This window comes from Crotalus tigris, unplaced genomic scaffold (genome assembly GCF_016545835.1).
Source record: "Crotalus tigris isolate CLP2741 ecotype Arizona unplaced genomic scaffold, ASM1654583v1 scf7180000024454.734221, whole genome shotgun sequence".
Taxonomy (NCBI): Eukaryota; Metazoa; Chordata; class Lepidosauria; order Squamata; family Viperidae; genus Crotalus; species Crotalus tigris.
Genome location: NW_024100623.1, coordinates 415,906 through 440,644, shown reverse-complemented (window position 1 = coordinate 440,644; position 24,739 = coordinate 415,906). Strand labels below are relative to the sequence as shown.

General features: G+C 41.7%; 1 protein-coding gene across 4 annotated transcripts in view; it reads right to left on the bottom strand.

Moving 5' to 3' along the window:
- Positions 1–1,822: 1,822 nt before the first annotated feature.
- LOC120303066 overlaps positions 1,823–24,739 on the bottom strand; it is a 41,017-nt gene continuing 18,100 nt past the window's right edge. For 3 of the 4 annotated variants that reach the window (XM_039332203.1, XM_039332205.1, XM_039332204.1), the window contains exon 4: positions 1,823–8,116. In XM_039332203.1, the coding sequence (XP_039188137.1) occupies positions 1,844–7,390 (5,547 nt within the window). In that variant the 5' untranslated portion in view covers positions 7,391–8,116 and the 3' untranslated portion in view covers positions 1,823–1,843. Of the gene's footprint in view, positions 8,117–21,229; positions 22,033–24,739 lie in introns of those variants that run through there. The other variant, XR_005555339.1, reaches the window with a different exon arrangement.

Genomic DNA, 24,739 nt, shown 5'->3' with positions numbered 1-24,739 from the left:
TTTTATGACCTTTCCTGTCACAGTTGTTAAATGAATCATTGCAGTTGTTAAGTTAGAATGGTGGTTAAGTGAATATGGTTTCCTCATGAACTTTGCTTGTCAGAAGGCTGAAAAAGGTGATTCCCATGACCCCGGGACACTGCTGCCATCATAAATACATGCCAGTTGCCAAGCGTCCGAATTTTGATTACGTGATTACGGGGATGCTGCAACGGTCATAAGTGTGAAAAATGGTCATAAATCACCTTTTTCAGTGACATTGTGATTTTGAATGATCATTAAACAAATGGTTATAAGTCAAGGACTACCTGTACCGCACTGAAAGCCCACATATCCAATAGTACCATGTGGCAATACGAAGCCAAACATTTTACTAAGCAGAAGATATGGGATGTATAAAATAAAGGATTATTGTAGCCTCAGTTTATATTTTATTTAAACAGGAGCTCCCATTTAATTTTTGAGCTAAGAAAATATAATATGTAGTAATTCCATGTTTTGAAACTAGAAGAAACACAGGATGTCATTAATCATTAATCCATTCAGATAGGAGATCCCTAAGTTTAAACCCTTCTGGGTCTATCTGGGTCCTTTGAACAACTTTCAGGTCTCTTGTTGGGTTTATGTGAAAATAAGAACTAAACAATATGGGCAACATATCAATGCAGCATTAAAGGAAACAACTAAGATCCTCAGATGTATTCCAAAGAATTATTAGGTTTCAATTCATATTTTTTAAAATCAAATATTTAAAGGTTGTATTTAAATAGGGGACAACTTTCAGTACATAAAATGCATTGTTGAGTCATGAGTTCAAAGAATAATAAATTTTCAGCTAGGAAAACTTTTCTATATGTGCTAACTTATCAACACTGTTATCCATCAAATTTTCATTATTTCCCTAGAATTCATTAGATGTAGACAATTACTTTAAGGGAAAAAAAAGATGAATATTACCCAGGCACAATCTGTCTCAGGTACCAAGATCTGCATTATTACACCAGAGACTGCATCACAGTCTGTTTCTATTCCCCAGGAATAAGTGTTCTATTAACTTTATTTCCAAACTTAATTACGATGTGAGGGAAATGAGTGATAAAGTATAGTACTAATATATGATATCTGAATATGCATGTATCATTTATGGACTGTAAAAATGTGAAATGGAGCAGATGCAGAGTACACAATTTCATGCGTTCTTTGAGGGGATGGTAAAGAAAAGGCAAGAAATAAAGTTTATTTCTTTTGATTCACAGGGAGATTTATTTCACAGGGTCTTCAAGCTCTTTAGTTTCCAAGCTGCCAATAAGCACAACCTGTATTTGTAGCTGCAGTTTTGCAGGAACTTGCAGGGAGTAGAGATAAAAGCCAGCCTAATAGTTTACAGGCATTAATTAGAAGAGGCTGAAGGTGATTACATAGCTTGTTCTAGTTTAATTAGTGAGCTTTGCTTAAAAGTAGCATGCTGGACATGAGAACCTAGAAAGAACCAGCTATGGTTTTTTTGCAATCATCTCCAAGAAACCTACCAAATATAGACATTGATTCTTTTAAACACACCGCCCAGTTATTTGCCATATGATCAGAAAAGTAAACAAATGGAGCTCAGGATCAGAAGGAAAACTGTGAAGTACATTTTGATTTGGTTGAACAGTGTAATAGTGTGTAGGATTGAGCTTGGGAGACAGGAGAAAGAAATTGGACAGCCATCATGCAAAAAAGTACCTCAGCCCATAGAAACAAGGGAGGGCAGGGGAAATGTGTCAGTGTCAGAATATCCGATGTCGTCCGTAGCGCGAAGGCAAAGAAGACCGGCACACACTGACACCCAACAAGCACTTTATTATGCAGGTGAGATAAAGTCAGCACTGGTGTTAGTTACCTCCCACCGCCATATATTGGCGTGCTCCACCCTTTGGGTCCGCCCCCGGTTCCAAACCACCATCCGCTTCAAATGAATAAATGCTCCACCCTTTCCCTGTGCTTTCCCTTTCCCCGACGGAACTCCGCCCCCACCCCCCGTTGTCCGTGCGCCCGAACTGCGCGTCAGTTGCCCGCCGCCAAACTTACCCTGCCTACTGTCCCGGTTGCGAAAGGATAACCCCCCACCCCCCTTTGCTGGGTCCGGCCGCCGGAGTGCAGTCCTTTCGGCCCCAGATGGCCCGTCCATCGCCCTCCCTTCCGTAAAGCGCAGCTGGCATTCATGGTCCTCCGACCCCGTCGGTGACTGGCCTCCCTTAGGCTTCGCTGGCGTCTGTGGCGCAGCCCGCGGAGATGTCTGCTCAGTTGACGTTCGGCTGGTGCAGTCATGGGGCGTGGCGGGGCAATGCTCAGCTGTTTCCCGGGTTGGTAGGTCGTTATCCGTGCTCCCCCGTCCCCGTTCGTATGGCAAGCCTTTAGGGGCTTGACATGCGGCCCCCTTTACCACGTGTCCCCCTGGAAAAGAAAGGGAAGGGGCTGAATGTACCATGTTACATCTGTCTCGCCCTGGCTTCCCCGGGCACTTACGGTGAAACGTTCGGATTAGGTTAGGTGCGTTTATATCCTCCTCTCCCACCCAGGTTGCGTCCGACAACGGGTATCCTTTCCATCGAAGGAGGTATTGGGTCTTACCATAGCGCCTACGTGAGTCTAAGACTTCCTGCACTTCATAATGGGACCCCGAGACCGGCCCGGGTGCTCTGTCAGCGTAGGGACTTTTATGTGCAGGTTTGAGCAGGCTACTATGGAACACGGGATGAACTTTGCCTAGAGAGGCGGGTAGCCGTAATTGAACCGTCACCGGGTTGACTACTTTGAGGATCTGGAAGGGACCCACATATTTCGGCCCCAGTTTTTTGCATGGCACCTGCAAGCGTAAATACTTGGTGGCTAAATATACCCAGTCTCCCACCTGGAACGGTTTGTGCTCTGCTCGTCTTTTGTCGGCTTGGAGTTTGGCAGCGGCCTCGGCCTTTCTCCGTGCTTCCTTCACCCGGTCCCACAACCCTGTGATCTGGGCGTACCATGTTTGAGGGGTCTGGCCGCTAGCTACCTCTGGTGACAGGTTGGGAATGGGGTTAAACTCCATCCCATACACTATTTTAAACGGGGTATATCCCGTACTGTTGTGGACAGTGTTATTATACGCCACTTCAGCAAACGGCAAGAGGTCCACCCAGTCCGTTTGCTGAAATGACACATAACTCCGGAGGTATCTTTCCACCATGGCATTTGCCCTTTCTGCCGCCCCGTTGGTGCTCGGATGATACGCTGAACTCAACGCCTGCGAGGACCCTAGTGTACGAACGAACTCCCTCCAGAATCTCGCGGTGAATTGCACCCCTCTATCCGACACAATTCTTCTGGGTATGCCATGGAGTCGGTAAACGTGTTGAATAAACAACCGTGACAACCACCGCGCTGATGGCAGGCCCTTGCATGGGATAAAATGCGCCTGTTTGGAGAAGAGATCTATCACGGTCCATATCACGTTGTAGCCCCGGTTGCCAGGCAGGTCTACAATAAAATCCATGGCGATCTCTTCCCACGGCCGGGATGGATCAGCCACTGGTTGTAACAACCCTATGGGTTTCCCTACTCGGGGTTTGGCACTGGCGCATACGTGGCATCCTCTGACATACCGTTCCACATCTACCTTCAGTTTGGGCCACCAGAATTGTCGTCGTAATAGATGTAGGGTCTTTATAAACCCAAAATGGCCCGCTTGTTTTGCGTCATGGCATTGTTGGAGTACGGCTAAGCGTAGCTTCTCGGGCACATATATCTTACCGCCTTTCCATGCCACACCGTCCCGAGTTGTTAAGCACCCTGAATGCTTATTCGCCCATGTATCCGTCGGCAGGGCAGCTCTAATAGCCTCTAGGTCACTTACCTGAGACCTGTGACTTACAGTCTTAGCGGTATCATGCCGCGGAGGCGGCACTAGTGCTTGTATGACCTCCTCCCGTTTGCTATGGTACTGCGGCATCCGCGACAATGCGTCGGCCAGAAAGTTTTTTCCTCCCGGCACATACCTCAGTGTGAACCGAAACCGGTTGAAATATTGGGCCCACCGGACATGTTTGGGGGCTAAGCGCCTCGGGGTCTGTAGCGCCTCTAAATTCTTGTGGTCTGTCCACACCTCAAACGGCCGCTTGGCCCCTTCTAACAAATGCCTCCATGTTGCTAGAGCCCAGCGGATCGCGAAGGCCTCCTTCTCCCAGACGGTCCAGCTACGCTCGGCCGTCGTGAACTTCCGCGAGGTATAGGCACATGGCTGCAATGCTCCCCCACTGTTCTTCTGCAACAGCACCGCCCCCACTGCCACATCACTTGCGTCCACCTGTACTACGAATGGAGCACTCTGGTCTGGGTGGCGCAATACGGGCTCTTTGGCAAATAACGTTTTCAGCGTCTCAAATGCCTTTTGGCAACTCATAGTCCACTCTATTCGTTGGCTCGGGCGAGGTCTCATCGCCAGGTGTCTTGTCCGTAGCAGTTCCGTGAGGGGATGCACCACGGTGGCAAATAACGGAATGAACTGGCGATAAAAATTCGCGAATCCGAGAAAACTTTGCAGTTGGCGTCTCGTCTGGGGCGCTTGCCATTCCTGTACTGCTTGCACCTTGCTCGGGTCCATTTCTACCCCGCTCCCCGATATACGGTAGCCCAGGTAATCTAATCGCTCCCGGTGGAACTCGCACTTAGACAACTTTACATAAAGTTGTGCCTCCAATAACTTCCGTAGCACCTGCCTCACCAGACTGACATGCTCCTCCCTTGTTGCGGTGTATATTAGAATATCATCTAGGTACACGAGTACCCCGCGGTATAGGTGTTCATGCAATACCTGATTGATCAACTGCATGAACACCGCCGGGGCCCCCCGTAACCCGAACGGCATGACGCGAAACTGGAAGCTACCCAACGGACAGTTAAATGCCGTTTTCCACTCGTCGCCAGCCTTGATTCGTACTCTATAGTAAGCCTCCCGTAAGTCCAATTTGGTAAATATACGTCCCGTTCCCAGGTGCGCTAACAAATCCTTCATTAGGGGGAGGGGGTATACATGCTCAACACATACTGCATTTAACCCTCGGAAATCAACACATAAGCGCAACGACCCATCCTTTTTTTCCTTGAACAGTACGGGGGCCGCTATTCGTGACCTAGCAGGCTGGATGAACCCCCGCGCCAAATTCTGGTCAATATATCTACGGAGTTCCTGCACCTCTGGTGATGTCATAGCGTACATCCTTGGTTTCGGGAGTTTAACTCCCGGCAATAACTCTATGGCGCAATCCGTTGACCGGTGAGGGGGCAGGTGATTACACTCCTCCTCGCTGAAGACCATTGCTAAATCCCTGTATTCCTCAGGGTATGTTACTTCCCCCTCCCCCTCCTGGAGTTGCGCCGTCACCTCCGGAGCCTCAGGAAACTGGCCTCCATTACTGCCAGTCTCTGGCATTGGGCCCCTCCCCAGACGCACCTTACGGTACCCTCCCTCCCACCAAATGGTTGGGGTCCATTTGTCCAGCCAGGACAACCCTAATATGACAGTCTCCGTCAAAGTGGGCACCACAATGAATCGCAAGACCTCCCAATGATCTCCTAGGTCCATGCGTACCCGTTCCGTCACGTGGGTTGCTGGGACTCCTCCCAACAGGGACCCATCCACTTGTTCGAACCGTATTGGTTGCGGTAATGGATGTATCCGGAACCCACTATCCACCGCTACCTTCCTACTCATCAGACACCGCGTGCACCCCGTATCGATCAAGGCTTGACACGCCTTCTGCACCCCTGTTACCGGACTCGTGAGAACTATAGGGAGGATAAATGGATTAATAGGGTCACTCACCATTGGATCGGCCAATACGTCGTCAGGGTTGTCCTCCTCGTCTCCCAGCTGGTACCGTGCCATAACCGTAGACTCCGCCATGACCGGAGACCCCTTGTTCGCCCCTGGGGTTGGCTGTTGAATAGTCGCCCTCGAACTTTCCGTCGTCTTCTTTACGGGCGTGGCTCTACCAATTGTTGCGCCCTTACGGGGGCTGGGTGCTGGGCAGTCGGCTGCTCGATGGCCCGGTTGGTCGCAGCGGAAACATCGGAAGCCGCCTTCTTTTGACGCTCCGGGTGGTTTTGGCGTTATCCGCTGTTGGTCCTGGCTTCCCTCACGAGGCTTCTCTCCGAGACGCCGCGGCCGCGGGACGTCCCCAATCCCTCGATATACAGCCTTAAGGCCTGCCTCGAGTTCGACCACCACCCTAAACCAGTCTCTCAATCTGTTGGCCACACCCCGGTACACGCAGGCTTGCCGTAGGTCATAGTCTAGGCCTGCTCTGAATTGGTGTACCAACATCCGCTCCGGCCATGAAGACTGCAATCGGCCGGCTAACTTCCGGAACTCTCGTACGTATTCGACGACCGGGCGGTTCCCCTGGTGAAGCGCCAGCAGGTCTGCCTCGGCCCTCTGCGCCCGGGTGGGATCCTCAAACCTCCCATGCAGCGCGTCCAAGAACAGCCCCGCATTCCCCAACTCTCGGGCATGGTCGCTGTACAGGTCGGCTGCCCATGCAGCCGCCTCCCCGCGTAAGGCGGCGGTAATGGCGCCGACCATAGCCCACTGGGATACATACAGCTGTGCAAACTGGTCCAGGTGACTTATGGCCTGGCCTAAGAACATTGCCAGGTGGTCGGGGTTCCCATCAAAGGTGACCGGGATAGGAGGAACCCCCCATGGATAGCCTGGACCCCACGGCCCCTGGGGTTGGCCTGGCCCGAGGTTCGGATACCCGGCCGTGAAGCCCTGCTGCTCCACACCCCCTGGCCTCGCTGAACCTTTTGCCCCGTCCCGGGGCCCGTCCGGCTGAGCTGAGTGCGCCTGGCCCGGTAGCCTGCTTGAAGGGAGACCCAGAGTTCCCAACCCACCCGTGGGAGTAGGCAGCCGCAGCCGCGGACTACTCAGGCGGAACCTAGATGAGGGGGTGCGGCCCGCAGCATCCCCTTCCGATCGCCACACATCGGCGGCGCCCCTGTAGCTTGCTTCGCCAAACCGATGGCGCAATATATCCATGGTCTCTTGGCCCGGGGCCGTAGAGTAGCTCCAGTCTTCATCATCCTCCATGGTGGCGCGTCTCTCCCTCCACCCCGAAAGACTGGGCTTCGGCTTCGGCGTTATTAACTGTTCGGTTTGCAATCCCGTTACTGCCGGGCTTTGCCACCACTCCTCCTGTGGCTTAGCGGCCCCTACCTCCCCCACGTCGAGTCCTGGGACCGCAGACAGTAGCAGTTTGGGCCGCACCGCTGGCTGGGCTGGCGCCGCCTCCGCCGCCGGGACCGCGTCCGCAGCCCCGTCGGTCGCCACCTCTCCCTCGGCCAGGGCGGGGCCCTGCGTTCCCTCTGCCATACCTGAGCCTGCACGTGGGAGCAGGAGGCTGGGGAAACGTTAGAAGAGTGTGGAGTGCTGACTTTTTGTCAGAATATCCGATGTCGTCCGTAGCGCGAAGGCAAAGAAGACCGGCACACACTGACACCCAACAAGCACTTTATTATGCAGGTGAGACAAAGTCAGCACTGGTGTTAGTTACCTCCCACCGCCATATATTGGCGTGCTCCACCCTTTGGGTCCGCCCCCGGTTCCAAACCACCATCCGCTTCAAATGAATAAATGCTCCACCCTTTCCCTGTGCTTTCCCTTTCCCCGACGGAACTCCGCCCCCACCCCCCGTTGTCCGTGCGCCCGAACTGCGCGTCAGTTGCCCGCCGCCAAACTTACCCTGCCTACTGTCCCGGTTGCGAAAGGATAACCCCCCACCCCCCTTTGCTGGGTCCGGCCGCCGGAGTGCAGTCCTTTCGGCCCCAGATGGCCCGTCCATCGCCCTCCCTTCCGTAAAGCGCAGCTGGCATTCATGGTCCTCCGACCCCGTCGGTGACTGGCCTCCCTTAGGCTTCGCTGGCGTCTGTGGCGCAGCCCGCGGAGATGTCTGCTCAGTTGACGTTCGGCTGGTGCAGTCATGGGGCGTGGCGGGGCAATGCTCAGCTGTTTCCCGGGTTGGTAGGTCGTTATCCGTGCTCCCCCGTCCCCGTTCGTATGGCAAGCCTTTAGGGGCTTGACAGTCAGAAGATACCTTCCCTAGTTTAAAAAGAAAAAAAGAAAAGAAAATGAGAGGAGAGGAGAAATATTTCAGTCTTGCAAGATTCTGTTACTGTAACCTTACAATAAAGGAAGTATTAGTAGTCATGGTTTGTGCTTCTTGTTTGGCTACCTCAAAGGGCTGACAAAGACCAAGATCGTATTTCTTTTTAAATGAAACATTTCAGGTACTGAAATGCATAAAATAGAAGGTGCTTTTATTTCTATTGGAGGCAGATTTTGGCTTTGGCCTGCACCCTAAACTAGCTGAGATTATTATTTTAGAAGACATTTTCCATTTGTTATACTTTGCCTGCAGTAACTGAAAGAATTATTTGGAAAATAACAGTTATCTGTTGACCTGGACCAATTTGAAATACGTTTTATTCCAACACGACCGAAGTATTCATTGTCAAAGCTATGTAATAAATATTTCCCCTTGGGGATTGCTGCGGTTTCACTAGAAAGTTGTCCTAAATAATGCAACTCACTATTTGTCACAAAATATGTATTTTTAATATTTTTTACCAATTTTGTAAAAAGCATTTTTTTTCTCAGCTGTCCAACAATTCTCAGTTGGAACAAAAATGTAAGGGCATTCCGTAAGCAAATCTTGAAAATCTATCTGATAATGAAGACTTCAAAAGTTACCAGAGATGCACTTTTATGATAAACATTTTAAAGAAATGAATAAATGTACAAATGAAGGCGAATATACATGTCTGGGGTTAATGTTGCAGTCTGGGTCGGTCCCTGAGAATGGGCTCCAGGACAAGTCTGAAACCTCGGAAGACTAAGCCTCTGGTCCCGGTGACCAACCCAGATTGGATCCTGAATAAATTTAGTTTAATGGCTCTTTGTTCTTATTTTCAAGAAAGTCTTCGTTTCTTGAAATGGGTACACAAATTTATATATATTTATAAAAACTTATAGTTTTCCTAATGTATTACCAACTTCTTTTCAGGTTAAGCAAATGTCTTACATTTAATTTTTAATATGTAAAAATATATTGTTAGGAATTTTTAATTCTTTAATTTTTAACATTTTTATTTTTACTTATTTATCTGTAGATAATAAAGTCGAACATTCTTTTAAAAATCTGAAACCTTCCAAAAACAGGATCTTTGAGCCCAAGGATTATCCTTTGCAGAATAAACCTTATGGAAAAATTGGACAACTATGCTGTTGCTTCATTATTTTTAGAAATGCATTCACACTGGCAGCAGCACTCTATAGCAGTAATATTGTAGCAATTACACAAGTGTGATGTGGTCTAGCTCTAAATTAATGGCTACCATCCTATTTTTTTTTTAAAAAAATCCAATGTTCCTTCTAAAATCAGGTGATAAGAATATAGCAATAGCAATAGCACTTAAACTTACCATATATACTGCTTCACAGTGCTTTACAGCCTGCTCTAAGTGGTTTACAGAGTCAACATACTGCCCCCAATAATCTGGGTCCTCATTTTACACATCTCAGAAGATGGAAGTCTGAGTTAACCTTGAGTCAGTGAGAATCAAACTGCTGGCAGTCAACAGAATTAGCCTGTTATGTTGCATTCTAACCACTGCGCCACCATGGCTCTTCAAGGCTTCTTCAGTGGATTTAAGAAATAACCGATTCCAATGTTCCACTTCAGGTCATAGTCCAGAGACCTCCTTATCTCTGAAGCATGGACAGTCACTTCAAAGCTACTGCAACTGGAAAGTACAGAGCAGCTAGCATACCAAATATCTTGCTTCCAGGATTTGGGAGAAAGTTTTGTTGCTTACCAAGTCCATGAAGAAGACACTTTTCATTTGTTATACTTTTATACCAGAGTTCCCTAACCTTTCTGGTTTTGGGGACTGGTGGTGGAGGGGAGAAGAGATGGTTCTGAGCGAGTGGCTGGCAAGCACACATGTGCAGTTCCAATTGGACTGTGCATGCATGCACTCGCCCATTGCTTGTGCAAGTAGGGATGCATGTGTATGCTCACGCATATGCCTGCCTTTTCTGTGGCCCAGTTGCAAACACCTCACGGCCCACTAGTGGCCATGGCCCAGCGGTTGGGGACCTCTGTTTTATACTACTATACTGTTACATTGTTTGAGGTTCAGGCCCTGGGTGAGAACACTAGATTTCTGGAATCTTGTTGACATTTGTATGTAGATAACATTGAGCTAAATGAACCAATTGCAATTATCTTTGTTATAGTCTAATATAAATGTATGCATTCTATATTATTATTTACATCAATTTACCATAATATAAGCTTAGACTGTTATTTTATTGCTCAATGAATTTGCTTAGTTATGCATTTAGCTTTCCCTCTTAAAACTGAGGAGTTGGGATAAATGTTGCCTGATAAACAAATAAATGCAATGAAGAAATGAGAAACATATACTACATTGTTCAGTTTGCTTAATGCTAGGTTTATACATTTTCCTGCCGAATCAATATGTAGAACAGAAATGGGGAAAGCTTTGATGAAGTCAGGGCCAGCAGCCTTTTACTCTTTCTCACCTTCAAAGTTAGTGAACAAGGAAGTGCCTACATTTGCTGCTATTATTTCCCTCTACCAGAAAAACAAGGGAGAATCCAGCAAAAGAGCACTCAGGAATGACATCCGTTGACTTGCTAACTCTGGCAAAAGTGTGGACTTTCGACAACTTTGGCTGTTCAGCTTCAAAACAGAATTCAGTGGCATGTGAACTGAATGATACCACAGAAAAAGCAGTGAGTCCTTGTGGTCTCTGATCATTTCTGGCTTAGTCCTTTTTTTCGAAAGGGATGGGGGAATAGTAAAAAGCATGCTGAGGAATTCTAGAAGACTGTAAGGAAGAAAAGAAAATATGCTCCAGGCTGCCCTTCCTCAAGAAAAAAAGAAATACAATTAAGATACTTTAGTAGATTGTTGGTTTGTTTTAGTACAATGTGCATTTTATGTGTGTGGTATAGATGGATGTTTTGCTTAGATACAATTTTTCCCTGATCGTTTTAAGTTTATTTTCTATCAGATTTCATGTGAGACATACCAGTGATCTTGTCTTTCGAGATATTGAGTACCATATTCAGAATCTGGCTTTCCAGCAGAAGGTTTCTATACAAGCCACCTAGATTATCTTCTTTACTTCAAACAAGAATGAAGATTACAAGATTGGCCACTACAGTACACAGTAATCATAGCTGAATCTGAGTTTAAATTCCAGCTTTTTGTTACAGTTTTTAGACACAACTAATACTTGAGTATTCTCTTCAAGATATGCTGATATAGTAATTCTCTCAAGTCTGGGGCAACTATATGATTTGACATTTGATGCTTAAACACATCTTGGCCAATTTACTTACTTTTGAGCTTCATCAGCTTCTTTTGTGAAATTAGGAGACCCCGAATCAGAGGACAAAAGTCTGACTTTGTATTTTAGAATTCAAAGACTTGTAGGAAGTCAGCATCCACCCACCCCTCCTAGAGAATTAAATATTTGGGGGAATATTAAAAGAGGCAGGATAGAATATTTTCCCTAAAGGAGAAATAGAGAAAAAATCTTAACAAAGGCAGAAAGCAGCCCCAGTCTTCCTGCTATAGAAAAAGCCTCAAGCAAAAACACGAAGAGGCCAGTTTTTAGGAGATTTTGTATCCATTCAGAAAGATTGGGCCACTCTATTCATAAGCAAAGAGCAAACAGAGACTCCAGATAAGCAACACAATTAGGCAAGCCAATAGTTGACAAGATTAGCTCGGACAGACACTTAGGATTTGCATTTCCCCTTTTGCCTATAGAGCCAGCCATGACTTCTATATGACCCCATAGGAATCTGCCAACAGCCATTAGAATATTAAAAGACATGTTCTTGCACAGGAACAGGCATCTCAAATACAAAGCCCCAAAGAAGGTATAAAAACCCACCTATTCTCAATTCCATTTTGTCAGCCACTCCAAAAACATGCTGTTGTCAAAAGTTTCTGGCTAACAATAAACAGAGATCTCCTTTCCAAAATGTAGCCTACTTTCAGCTCATTTCTATAGCGTCCTCCCGGCTTAGAATAGGATCAGATTTTTCTTCCAATAGTATCTTCAAACATCCTTCTTAGCCCCTCAGCAGAAATTGACAATACTAACTGCCCCATTTCCAATCCAACAGTCTTCTGTTTTCCTGCACCATACGTCTATAAAAGAAAAGCCATCATTTTCTGAAATGCAGAGTGTGTTTTGTTATTGGTTTCACCACAATGGTTGCAAAATTCCATTTTGTGAATCAATAATTTCCTCTGATACAATCATTTTGCGAGAATATCTACTACACCCTGAAAATTCTACATGTATCCGCTGCTTGGCACACAATCATGTATTTAGGTCAAAATTAAAACAGTTACAATGGAAAACCTAAAATAATTTCTGCGGAAAACCATTTTGGTAGTTGTAAAGACTTTGATCCTGGCTTTCTCTTTGAAGAATATGGCAAACAACACTCATATTATAGTGAATCTATAAACACTTCATTGCATTGCCATTGAAAAAAAATGAATAACTGCTGAAGAAATAAACTCAACATGATTAATCTTTCCTAACCATTAAGAATCTCTGCTGACATTTAAAAAACAAAAAACAAAAACTAATACTATGATCTTCAGTAAACCCTATTCTATCTAGATTCTCATAGGTAACATTTCTTTAAAATGAAGCATATCTGAATAGCAGAGTCAGAATAAACAGAATGCTCAAAAAAGTGGATATCCACCCTGAACAAAGATACCATCTTTCTTCATCACACAGGAAATATTAGACTGGGAGTGGGGAACTGTTCTGTTTCATTTTTTGTACTCTCAGCAAAGCTAAGTTGACCTTTACATTTTTAAGCTAAATTACATTGGGGGATAAAAAGAAAGTAGACTTCCTTCTTTGGAAGGAAGGAATACAAAATTTGCAGAGATCAAATGAACAGATACAGGGTTGAATTTGTACATGCATTTGGAGAAAGGACCATACAAAATGAGAGTCAATTGTCAACAGATAAATAAAGTCCATAAAGTTTTATGAAACTTTAGTTATGCTGCTCCTCTTCACTTTGTGTTCAGAAATTTATCTTTATTTATTTATTAAATAAAGCCTCCCACCTTGCAGCCTGTGGCATCTCTGAGTAGCTAAATAAAATAAGTGAAATAAAAAATAGAATGAATTGAATAAACAAATAAAAAATGAAATAAACCTGATTCAAAGGTCAGATAAATCTGGGAAGAAAACAAAACCCATACATGCCACTACTGACTGGCTCCTTCCAGACAGATTGAGCCATAACTCCTATCATTCCCAACTGACAAGAAGTGATGGGCATTGTAGTCAACACACTTTGGTGGATGAAGCTGGAGAAAGGTAGTTTAAGCACAGCTGTTTTATCTTGGCAAAGAGATCCCTGGTTTTTCTTGTTAACTGCCATCTAGTTATCTTCCACAGACAAAACTCAGATGGTAGCTGCTTTAGGAAATGGGTTTGGTAGTGCTAATATGCCAGTGCTGCTATTAAGTGTCATCTATTGAAGCATCTTAACAAGAATAAATATTGCAGTGAGATTTACTAGGTCCTCCACAAAGTCCCACCTCTTTGAAGGAGATGGTTCATGATTTGGGGATCCTCCTAAAGCATTAGGTGAATGCTGTAACTAGGTTTTAATCCAGCTAGTAACCAGTTACATTCTTACTTAAACCAAGAATTCCCAGGTAACAGCAACATGCCTTGATCACCACTTGGTTGGGCTACTATACTACACTCTATATGGGGCTGTCTTTGTAGATGACCCAGATTCTATAGCTGGTGAAGAAAATGCAGCTAGATTAGTGGTGGGAATATTCTATTAGGCTAGTGTAACACTGTGGTGGAATGTAGTCTGGAATTGCAGGAGGGAGGGCAAACAGAGGGCAAACAGACAGAAGAACTTGGAATGTCTGGTAGGCAGGAAAAGGGCAAGATTGGACCCTCCCTAGCAATTCACAGTGTGTGTATCTATAGTTATTGCAGATAATAGCTTTATTCTGGCAAGATTCTGTTTGTAGGCAAGCATTAGTAAAGGAACTGCTCAGAAGTAACTTCGTGTGTCATTCTTTGGTTCTTTGGGCTCGACAAGCACCAATTTGTAAGTTGCTGCATCAGTTATCAATATGAGCCCAATTCAGATTGATAGTTAATACTTTTTAATGCACAGCACTGGAATATATCAAGCAATCATGCAAAGTCTTGCCAGGATAAATCTGTCTGTCTACTCTGGATATCTGATGGGTTCCTCCCTTCCTTGCAAGGTTTTGGGGCACCAGGTAATAAGCATTCTCAAGGGTGGCCCCCAAGAAATATATACAACCCTAACTCTAACTGCAACTTGTAAATAAGTGAAAACCATCTACTGGTGGATACTTTTGGTCCTTAGCTGTTTTTTGTGCCTTGTTACGAGTGTTAAGTTTTTGTTTTTTGTACTGTACCTTTTTATTTTGTCGTTATCCACCAAAAGCCAGCAGGATTTAGACAGGAAATAAATATTGGAAAATATTATATAAATAGATGATAGTAACAATAAATTAAATGGCACGAAGCCCCAGGAAACTGCACTTAGCCAGTTATTCTTTCATGCACTGCCATTTTATGTATTGTGTATTGTGGGCACAATGCATGACAGGGAAGAAACAGATACATAAATAAGAGATTTGCAGGCTTCTTTTAGAGGAGACAGCATCAGGTCTTGGAATACTTAGAATCAAGTCATAAAAATATAATCACCTTTATATATCTATACCACAGAGAAAAGAACACAGTTATAACTTACATGGCAAGTTAGACTCACTGATGATTTAAATTATCTTCTCCTGCTTTTGGCAGGCCACAAGCAATTGGACAGGAAAAGTCAGCCCATTGTGGCAGGCAACTCAAAGCGTCTCTTCTCTTTTGTTCTCCTGAGAGGGTCTATATAACCTTCTCTGATGGTGTAACATCTTTGGAAGCTTTTGGTGTGTTCTGTTAAGATGGCCTGAGGGAGCCATTTGGCTTATTGGAAGACTTGCAAGTGAGGAAGGGAAGAAGGGTGGAAAGCATGGCTTATTTATTACTTGTCATATATAAGGAGACAAAAGTCAGGTTTTCATCTGGGGTATAGGAAATTCTTAAGAGAGCAGAGAACTCAAATTTCCCAAGTGTCTCCTTCAAGTAAATAAATGACTCACTGCTTGTTACAATAAATCTAGCTCACAGGTGTATAGTATTTCAGTGGTCATGACTGCTTTAAAAAAAAAAGTAACTGAGAGACGCAGGGGTGACACGCCACTTTCACACCAAGAGGATGAGGCTTTTTTTTTTGCTTTTGAAATATTGGCAGAATGTACTTGAGGTGGGATGAGATATGCTAAACCTAAGCGAATATGCACGATTTGTTCTCTGCACGAGTTGCAATGGCTCTCAGGGATTTTGCTCCTGAAACCTAGCAGTATAATTGGAAGAGGAGCCCTGGGAGCTTCAAAAAAAATCAGATTCAAGGGTCAAAAGCAAGTAATGGATTATCACTTGTCCATCCCTGATTTTAGGCTGGTTGTTTTGAGTCAGAGTTGGTTCCTGGTGGCGGCCTGGAAAAGTTCCTGAAGTTGTTTTGGTAAATTTCAGAAGTGATTTTTCCTTACCTCCTAGGACTGAGTGGGAAAGTGACTGGCGCAAGGTCACCCAGATGGCTTTGTAACTAAGATAGAACTAGAACTCACAGTCCCCCAGTTTTTAGTCTGATGCCTTAACCACTACACCAAGTTGGCTTTATCTCTGATCTAGATGGCATTTATTTAACAACAAATACAGCTGATGGAATTGTGTGATCCCCTAGTATGGATGCTGTTGTAGCACCAATACATAGAACTTGGTTATCTTTGTTGTTCTTGTCTCAAAATTTAACAAGATTATGCTGATACTTATATATTGGTGAAATATCTTAAGCTGTATATTTGGGAAAGCTCTATATGGTATAAACATATATTATGGAAAAATATTAGAGGTTAAAGGAAGTTTAAAGCAATATTTTCTGCATTATGGAACACTGTGTAGAACTGTATATTTTAGGAATAGTTGGCTATGGAAGAAGAGTTTTTAAACTTCAGAAATAATAATTTGCAAAGCATCACATAGAACATTACAATAAAATGGAATGTTTACAAATGAATTTAGAATGATGCCCACATCCTTAATCATAGCATGACAAAAACCCCATGACCTAAAGATTATCTTAGCCTGGAAACATATATCTATATTTGACAAGGGTGTGCAAATGGACATGTTTCATTAATATTCAGTTGTAAAGTCGATTACTCAATATACATTTTTAATAGTTGTTTAATGTTAAAAAAAAGGAATATTTGCTGGACATGAATATTTTAAATCCAGAATTCTTTTTGATTTGGTTTAGTTTTTTTATTGTAGAATTGCAAATATTAGCTATGTTTTTTAAAAAAAAGATTTGACTTCAAGAGATCTCATGATATCAAGTAAGAGATCTTAATGAACAACAGAGCAACTGTTTAACAGCTATAGAGACAATTTTAATACTGCTTTATGATGTTTAAACCCATACATCTGAAAAGAGAAATTAGAAAACATAAATCCTTTGAAAAGTCTGAAGTAGAGATGTTGTTAGTGCTCCTCAGATGAGTAAGTGAAAATGCAAGTCAGCTAGGATAAATAGGCTCTTCAAACCATCATTTTCCTGCCAATAATTTGCAGCTTATAGGAACAACTAAACCACAAGTAAGTATTCTTTTAGAATAAAAATTATTTTCTTGAGACCTAACATATCTTTCTATGTACACATGTCATCAGATAAACTAGCATGGGGGGAGAAAGGGAAGAAATAACAAATTATTTGCAATATCTTGAAACTTATTATTTTAAAAAATGATTTGCCAGGCAAGGTCAAGTCATCTAGCTTTAACATCAATCTGATTCCAAAATAACATTAGATCCACTTGACCTTCCCTTTACATAAATCTTTTTAAGCTTTATCTCTCGTGAATTGTGCCTGTATTCATTGGCTTGGGGGGGGGGAATTGTTATTTTATCATTTCTTTCATAAAGAAATCAAGAGTGTTTTTCTTTGAAGTCTGACTGTTCACATAAAAAGATAGCATTTCCAAAAGCTTCTGACAGCTTTTAAGCAACAGCTTCAATGCGAAAACGCTTGTACAAATGACATGACAGACCTGGAGCTTTCATGGTTTCACTATGCGCTGTTTAAATCACACACACGTGCACATCCACTTGTGGTGGAAAAAACCCTCGAAGGACAGTAGTACAAAGTTAAAGCTTACAATGCTAAACTTCAAGTATTGTAATAAGGCAAGGCATTATAAAAACAATACCACTTAAAATAATGAATCAGCAATGGAAAATGCCATTTGCCAGATTATATTCCTTGTCTTGACTGATTATGAGCCGAGGTGGCGCAACAGTTAGAGTGCAGTACTGCAGGCCACTTTAGCTGACTGTGTTCAGCAAGTCAGCAGTTCAAATCTCACCGGCTCAAGGTTGACTCAGCCTCCCATCCTTCTGGGGTAGTTAAAATGAGGACCCAGATTGTTGGGGGCAATGTAAATATATATATACATTGCTTACTGGTGTACACCACTTAGAGAGTGCTTGCACTTAAAGTGGTATATAAGTCTCATAAATAAAATAAACAAATAAAATAAATGTGCCATCAAGTTGCTGCTGACTCTTAGCAACCACATAGATTTTCTCCATGATGAGATCTCTTCTTAACCTGCTCTTTCAGATATTCCAAGCATACTGTACACCTATTGCCATTGTAACGTGGTTGCTGCTCATCTTCTTCACTTTCCATCCATCTTTCCCAGCCTTAGAGCCTTCTTTGAAGAGCCAGATCTTCCTAAAATGTTTCCGAAGCTGCCAAGCTTCACACATTGCTGATGGCAAAACTAAAGCCAAAAGTGACCAGGCCTTGCTAGTCCTTCTCTTTCTCCTCTTCCTTCTCTCCTTGCTTTTCCTTTCTTCCCCGTCAACTGCTAATAGACTGCTGTCAGAATAAATAAAAAGGGAATGTTTTTCAATTAGGCTGAAAGCCACATAATTTAGGTCATGGGATGGCAGTTTCCACCTGTGTGGCTGCATCAAAGGAGGCCACTGATCATTTGCCATTTCTGCAGCATAAAAGAGCATGTTAATTAATCAGAATTTTCACTGAGTGTAGGTCAGATCAGAAGAAGTACAAAAACTGGTTAAGTGGCCACTCTTCTGGAGGCCCAATTATTTCTCTGGGGTATTGTGTGGTTTTGAACAAGCCAGCAAGAGTCAGTTGCCCCAGGAAAGACACCTCTGTGAGGCCAGACTACCTGTAGTCACCATGAATAGCCTATTAATTTGAAAATGGGACTGCTTTAAAAAACGGTTTGCCAGGATAGCCATTTTATTGGGATTTCTTAATCGTCTATTGTGGGAAATATATCAAAGCAGAAGTTTTAAATTGATTAGGAGGGAGCTTGGGATGTATACAATGTTATTATTGATTTGAAAAAATAATTGCTTAATTGATAAGTTATTTTGTAATAAATTATTTGTATGTGACAGATTACTTAAGTGAAATCAATAAGCATGGAAGCAAAATGATAGTAGATTTTACTTTATTGAGCTACTATGTATTGATTTGGGTGGTAGAATGTATTGAGATACGTTTATGTGGCAGGAAAGGACTAGAAGGATAGGAATTGTTATGAGACTTATAGGACAGTGGTGGTGAAGCTATGGCACAGGTGCCAGAGGCGGCACTTGAAGCCCTCTCTGTGGGCACACATGCCGTTGCCCCAGCCTTGCCTCCCCCCATGACCCCCTCACCAGCAGCCCCCCTGGAGGAGAGTCGCCCCGGAGCGTGGCCCATGCGGAGCAGTACAGCCAAGGACATGACAGCCAGGCAGCGTAGACAAGACTCTGCCCTCACACCCCATCACGTGATTGATGCTGCGGGCAGAAGGCATGGCCGCCATGGCGCTGCTGGGCTGCCTGGGCAATCTGTGGCGGGCCCTGGAGGTGGTGAGTGGCCCTGTGGGCAGGCGGGTTGGGGGCAGGTTGGGGGCAGGGCAGGGCCAGTTTTTGGGCACTCGGTCTCTAAAAGGTTCACCATCACTGGAATAGGACAATGACAGTAAGAGGTGGCGATACTAACTTTCTCCTTACATATGGGCTTCATTTCCCAGTCTCACAACATTAGTTGTTACTACAATCTGAAGGTACATAATGAATGTTTGGTTGGCTAATGGAAATGCATAGTTCTCTCTAAATTTATTCAATAATTGAAAAGGAAGGAAGGAAGGAAGGAAGGAAGGAAGGAAGGAAGGAAGGAAGGAAGGAAGGAAGGAAGGAAGGAAGGAAGGAACAAGGGTAGGGCAGGGAAGCTTTTAAAAGTCATTAAGCAAAGCACCATGGTTACTAAGTAAAATATCACATGACCGTAACTTCTAATTTTACCTCCACCTTCTCTATTAATTCTGCTTGTCATAAGTCCATTGTGAAACAAGTGGTGATCATGTTGCAACAGTCATAAATACAAGGATTCATTGCAGTTATTTTTTTAGCACTGTTGTCACTTTAAATGGTTCTTGCACAAGGCAGATAAACAAGGACTAACTGCATATCTGAAAGGGCAGGTCTCCATGTGATGTAGAAAGCGTGGGATAGCTCTTGACCCAACAGAAACTACAGACTCTAAATGATCAGACCTTAATTCTTCACCTTGAAAGGTGTAGATGTCTCTTCTAGTGAAATATTTCTATTTCTCAATTCAGTTATATTCCAATGGGGCCAGTCTCATTATCTTAAAAAAAAAAAAAACACTTAGGTATCATACTGATTTAATCAGAATCATTTATCAAATTTTGATGTGTAAGGTTTTATTTGAACAGTACTGTTTTGCAATTAGTTTTGTTCATTGGATTAATCTCTTATAATCAGACGTCTGACAAGAACTCAGTACATATAACTTTTTCCTGCATTCGCACTTTTATCTTGCCAATCATTTTTTCATAATTCTACTTTCCATAAATCTAGTGATACCCAACTCTCTTTTGATAACTGGAGCCTGTTATTTTTTTAATTGATACTTAATCGTGTCATTCTACAGCAATGATTTTTTCCTGTTTCAACATCCATGTATCTTAGATGATAATTATAATTTTAGATCACAGCAATTTTGGTAAGCGATCACTAGCTATTTTGCTAATTTTAGGTGTGACACTTCCAATGAAACTACATTCTTTCTGCATCCTTAAGGGTCTTTTGAAGCAAACCTTTTGAAAACAATGGCATTATCCAGAAGAAATATTTTTAAAAGTATAACAGTTGTGCCAGTAAACATTCTTTTCTTCCACTTCTGTTACATAAACAGCTTATTTAGTCAACAAGCCTCGAAGAAATGTATTCTGGCATGGCACCCTTAGAGAATCAACAGGTGTTTGTCTGTAGGTGTATGTTACAAAGAGAGTGATCCTTGTTTATTATATCACTGTTATTTCAGTGATAATTTCAATTCCCCTTTATTCAGCTACAAATCATGTCTTGAATCTAACACTGTAGTGAAGATAGGTAAGATAAATAAATATTTTTAACAAATAATAATAAATCTGGTAGAAAGAACTGAACTATAGTTACTCAGGTTGAATAAAACATAAAATGAGCAAATTGTTACTGCAAATTTCTGCCATGAGACCCTTTAAAAGTATCTCACTTTTGTTTGCTTTCAAACTTAAAAAGGATGTCTTTTATATTGTTGTTTTCCCACAGAATAAAACCACCAAATTACTATAGCAAAGCCAGAATACATTGAATGTTTAGAACAGTCACCTGTTATTATCTGTTTTATATAGCTATATTAGATGTGTTTACTTGGAAGCTAAACAACATTTGCAAAGGCAAGATAAAAACAGGGAACCATTCAAGACATTGTCAAGAAGGCCTGAGATAAGAGAAATGCAATTAATGGCAATGCAAGCATATTGTGTTAGCAAGAGTTGGAAGCAAGTCTGGGGCTTACATGTGTATGTGTGTGTTTATGTGTGTTTCCAAAGATGCCTGGTGAATTGTTCATTGCTTTGGATACAAAATGTGAAGCAATTGTTAGACTGACAACATTAAATGATGCATTAATTCCACACATTTAACCAGACATTCTCACAACAATGCAAATTTATAATATGTGACAATTTATCCTATCTTCGCAGATCTTGTTAATGTTGTCATCAGTTACAGATATCATTTGTAATTATAGTTGTACACAGGACAGCTAATGCTCTTGTCAATATGTGTTTCATGCCTCAAGGCTGAAACGAATGACCTTGTCAAAGGAGGACGTATAAATGAAATGTTTAGAAACAAATCTGCATTTCATGCTTTTATTTTCTCCCCATCAATAAAAAAATACTATAGATTAAGACTACAAATTATAATGTTTCTTTTTTAAACTGTAATATTTAAACAATGAAGCATTTTAAGGCAAATGTGTGTTTGTGTGTAGGTTTATATGTCAGGATCTTAAAAGAATATCAAGATATAGTTTATACCCCAAAGGTCAGACAAGTAAGAGTAATCTTAATTGCATACATAATGCCATCAGTTGATACTAAATTAATTTTTCTACAGAGGCATGCACTTAATTTTTTTTTTACAAAACATACTGCTGCCCTCTTGTGGATATTAGCAACAAGTACTTTGTTGCCAAATTTTTATTTTTCACAGTGGCTGGCATGGTTCCTGTTTTACTCCATATATTCCTATCAGATATCATCTTCAAAACTCTGAGATTGCCAAATGGCAACAAAAAGGTAGATTTTTCTATACCACTCTTCTGCTCTAGTCATCATCCACATCTTTGTAATCCAGATCTGGAAACCAGATCTTCTGCACAACACAAACCTGGAAGACATTGTACATACAGTAAGACAAAACGAAGTTATTGATTCAAGGTAATGTATCGGCTGCATAGCTTGATAGGCATAGCCTATCAGTTCTCTCTAATTAATGAACATTTTACGCCTACAGAATAGTAGCTTTCAATTATTCAATTATTTTAAAAAAATTAAAGACCAAGAATGGAGTTGACATGTAGCTTTATTAAAACCAGTGTATGAGGGCAATTCGGAAACAAACCTCCGTTTGAGCAAGTGTGAAAAATAGGCGGGGATAGTGATGCCCATCCTATGGCGCTGTGCGCATTAGTTCTGAAGGCAGTGAGGAGTGGAAGGAGAAGGTCTTGTTGCAATTAACTTGTCCGCTAGATCAACTGAAGATGAACCATTTTTTTAAATGAAGCAGTGGCTTGCGTCATACCACTTCAATGATGACAATGCACTTCACGATGCTGTTACAGGGTGGCTTCATTCCCAGACGGGAGATTTTTTGCAGAAGGAATTTCAAACTTTGTAAGATATTATGACAAGTGCCTCAATTTGAATGGCAATTATGTTGAAAAGTAATGTAATATTGTAGTTTTCTAATGTGTATGATAACAGTTCCTTATCTGCGAGCCTCTGCCATTTTAACTTAATGGAGGTTTATTTCCGAATTGCCATCATACTGGTTAACATTAACTGTATAACAGCAGGAATAAAAATTATGAACATAGATGTCAACAGTATCCAAATGATTAATACTCACATATATGTAGTAGTACAGAACTACTAAGATATATGTGAGTTAATGGGCTCAGAATATACAGGAGCCGATCTCATTGGATTTATGGGAGATAATTTGGATAAGAAATGTTAAATTTATACAAGCTCAAAATTTGAGAGAAAATTTTTATAAAATGTTTTATAGATGGCATTTAGATCCTAAAAAATTATCTTGTATGTATTCCAACATACAGCCCAAATGTTGGAGATGTGGCAATAATGATGCGACATACTTTCATATTTGGTGGAATTGTAAAAAAGTAAAGGCTTTTTGGATTATGATTTGGTGGAACATTCAAAAGATTTTTAGAAAGAAGATAAAGTTTACTCCTCAACTATTTTTACTTGGTATTTTTGTTGACTTAAATGAAAAAGAAACTACTTTGATGTTGAATTTATTAACTGCAGCAAGGTTACTAGTAGGTCTATATTGGAAGAAAGATTCTTTGCCTACTTTAGAAGAATGGATATTTAAAGTATCTAGTTTTGCAGAAATGGCAAAAATTTCTGCTTATTTAAAGGATCATACACAAGAAAGATATATTACTGTATGGGGAAGGTGGATAGATTATATTCAGAAAAAATATGGAATTAAAAAGTTTTATTTATTTTATGAATGAATATCAAATATTATAGAGAATTGTTTTATAAGTTATGGAGTTAAAGGTTAATTATGATATTTTTTTTTCTTTCTCTTTTTTTTTCTTTTTTTTAATTATTATAATTTTCTTTTTCTTTTTTTTTCTTAACCCTGTATTCTGCTCTGGGAAGTGAAGGGAGGGGGGGTGGGGGTGGGAGGGAGGGTAAGGGGGGGGGTTCTCTATTTTAAAATTTTATTGTATTTTTATAAATGATTGTATGTTTTAAAAAATAAAAATTTTCAATAAAAAAAAAGATATATGTGAGTTATTCTGCACATTTGCAAAGCACAGTGTTACGTTAACCCCTATGAAAGCCTTCCTCTTTGCCCACAGCAACTACATAACAATATGAAGTTGTAAATGAAAATGGAGTTGGAAAATACATAGTCTAATAAAGTAGATGTACCAAAATCTGTGCACTGATATCAAGACTAAGTTAAAAGAAAGTAAACAAAAGTACATTTCTGACTCATTAGCCACATTTTTGTATCTTGTAGTAGTACTCATTCAAATATATAAATCTCTCCCTTTTTTCTTGCTTGTTGGATCTGTATAAAGAGAAACAGGGTAGCACAATTTTGCTCTTGTAGTTATTTTCTTTTTTGATTGTTGTATACAAAACAGGACTGAGAGTTCTATTATTCATACACACAGAGAGAGAGACACACACTGTTGTGACTGGAAAAAAAAAGCATGCGGTATAATTCTACAGCCATAATTCCACTGTCTTATATACTGTAGGGGTTTCAGATTTAAACTGCAGATGACCACTATATGGGAGCAACGATTAAGAGATTTCTGCAGCACTTTGCATCATCCTAAATTACCTGGAGTTTTGCAATCCTGGAATTGGAAGATTCATAAAGATAAGTTTTTTTGATCCAAGGACATACTCTGATGGACTTTAAATCAACCATCTCAGAACAGAGGTATATTTCCAGAGTCTTTTGCAACATATTCTGGTGACTACAACTTGCTAATCTAGGCTAAAACATAGTTGGTCTTTTGTAGTACAGCCACTGTGTTAGAATGATGTGTAAACCAGATTATTAGATAAAGTCATAATATGGTTTATTTATTAAATACAATATGTTATATGTGCTATATGATATAAATGTCATTTGAAGCAGCAATTATATTTTGATAATTGGGATTGATATTTTCATTTTAATTTTATCCTGTCTTTATTATTTTTATAAATATACTCAAGGCGCTGAACATACCTAATACTGCTTCCTCCTCCTATTTTTCCCACAACAATCCTATAAGGTGAATCAGTCTGAGAGGAAATGAGTGGCCCAGTCATCC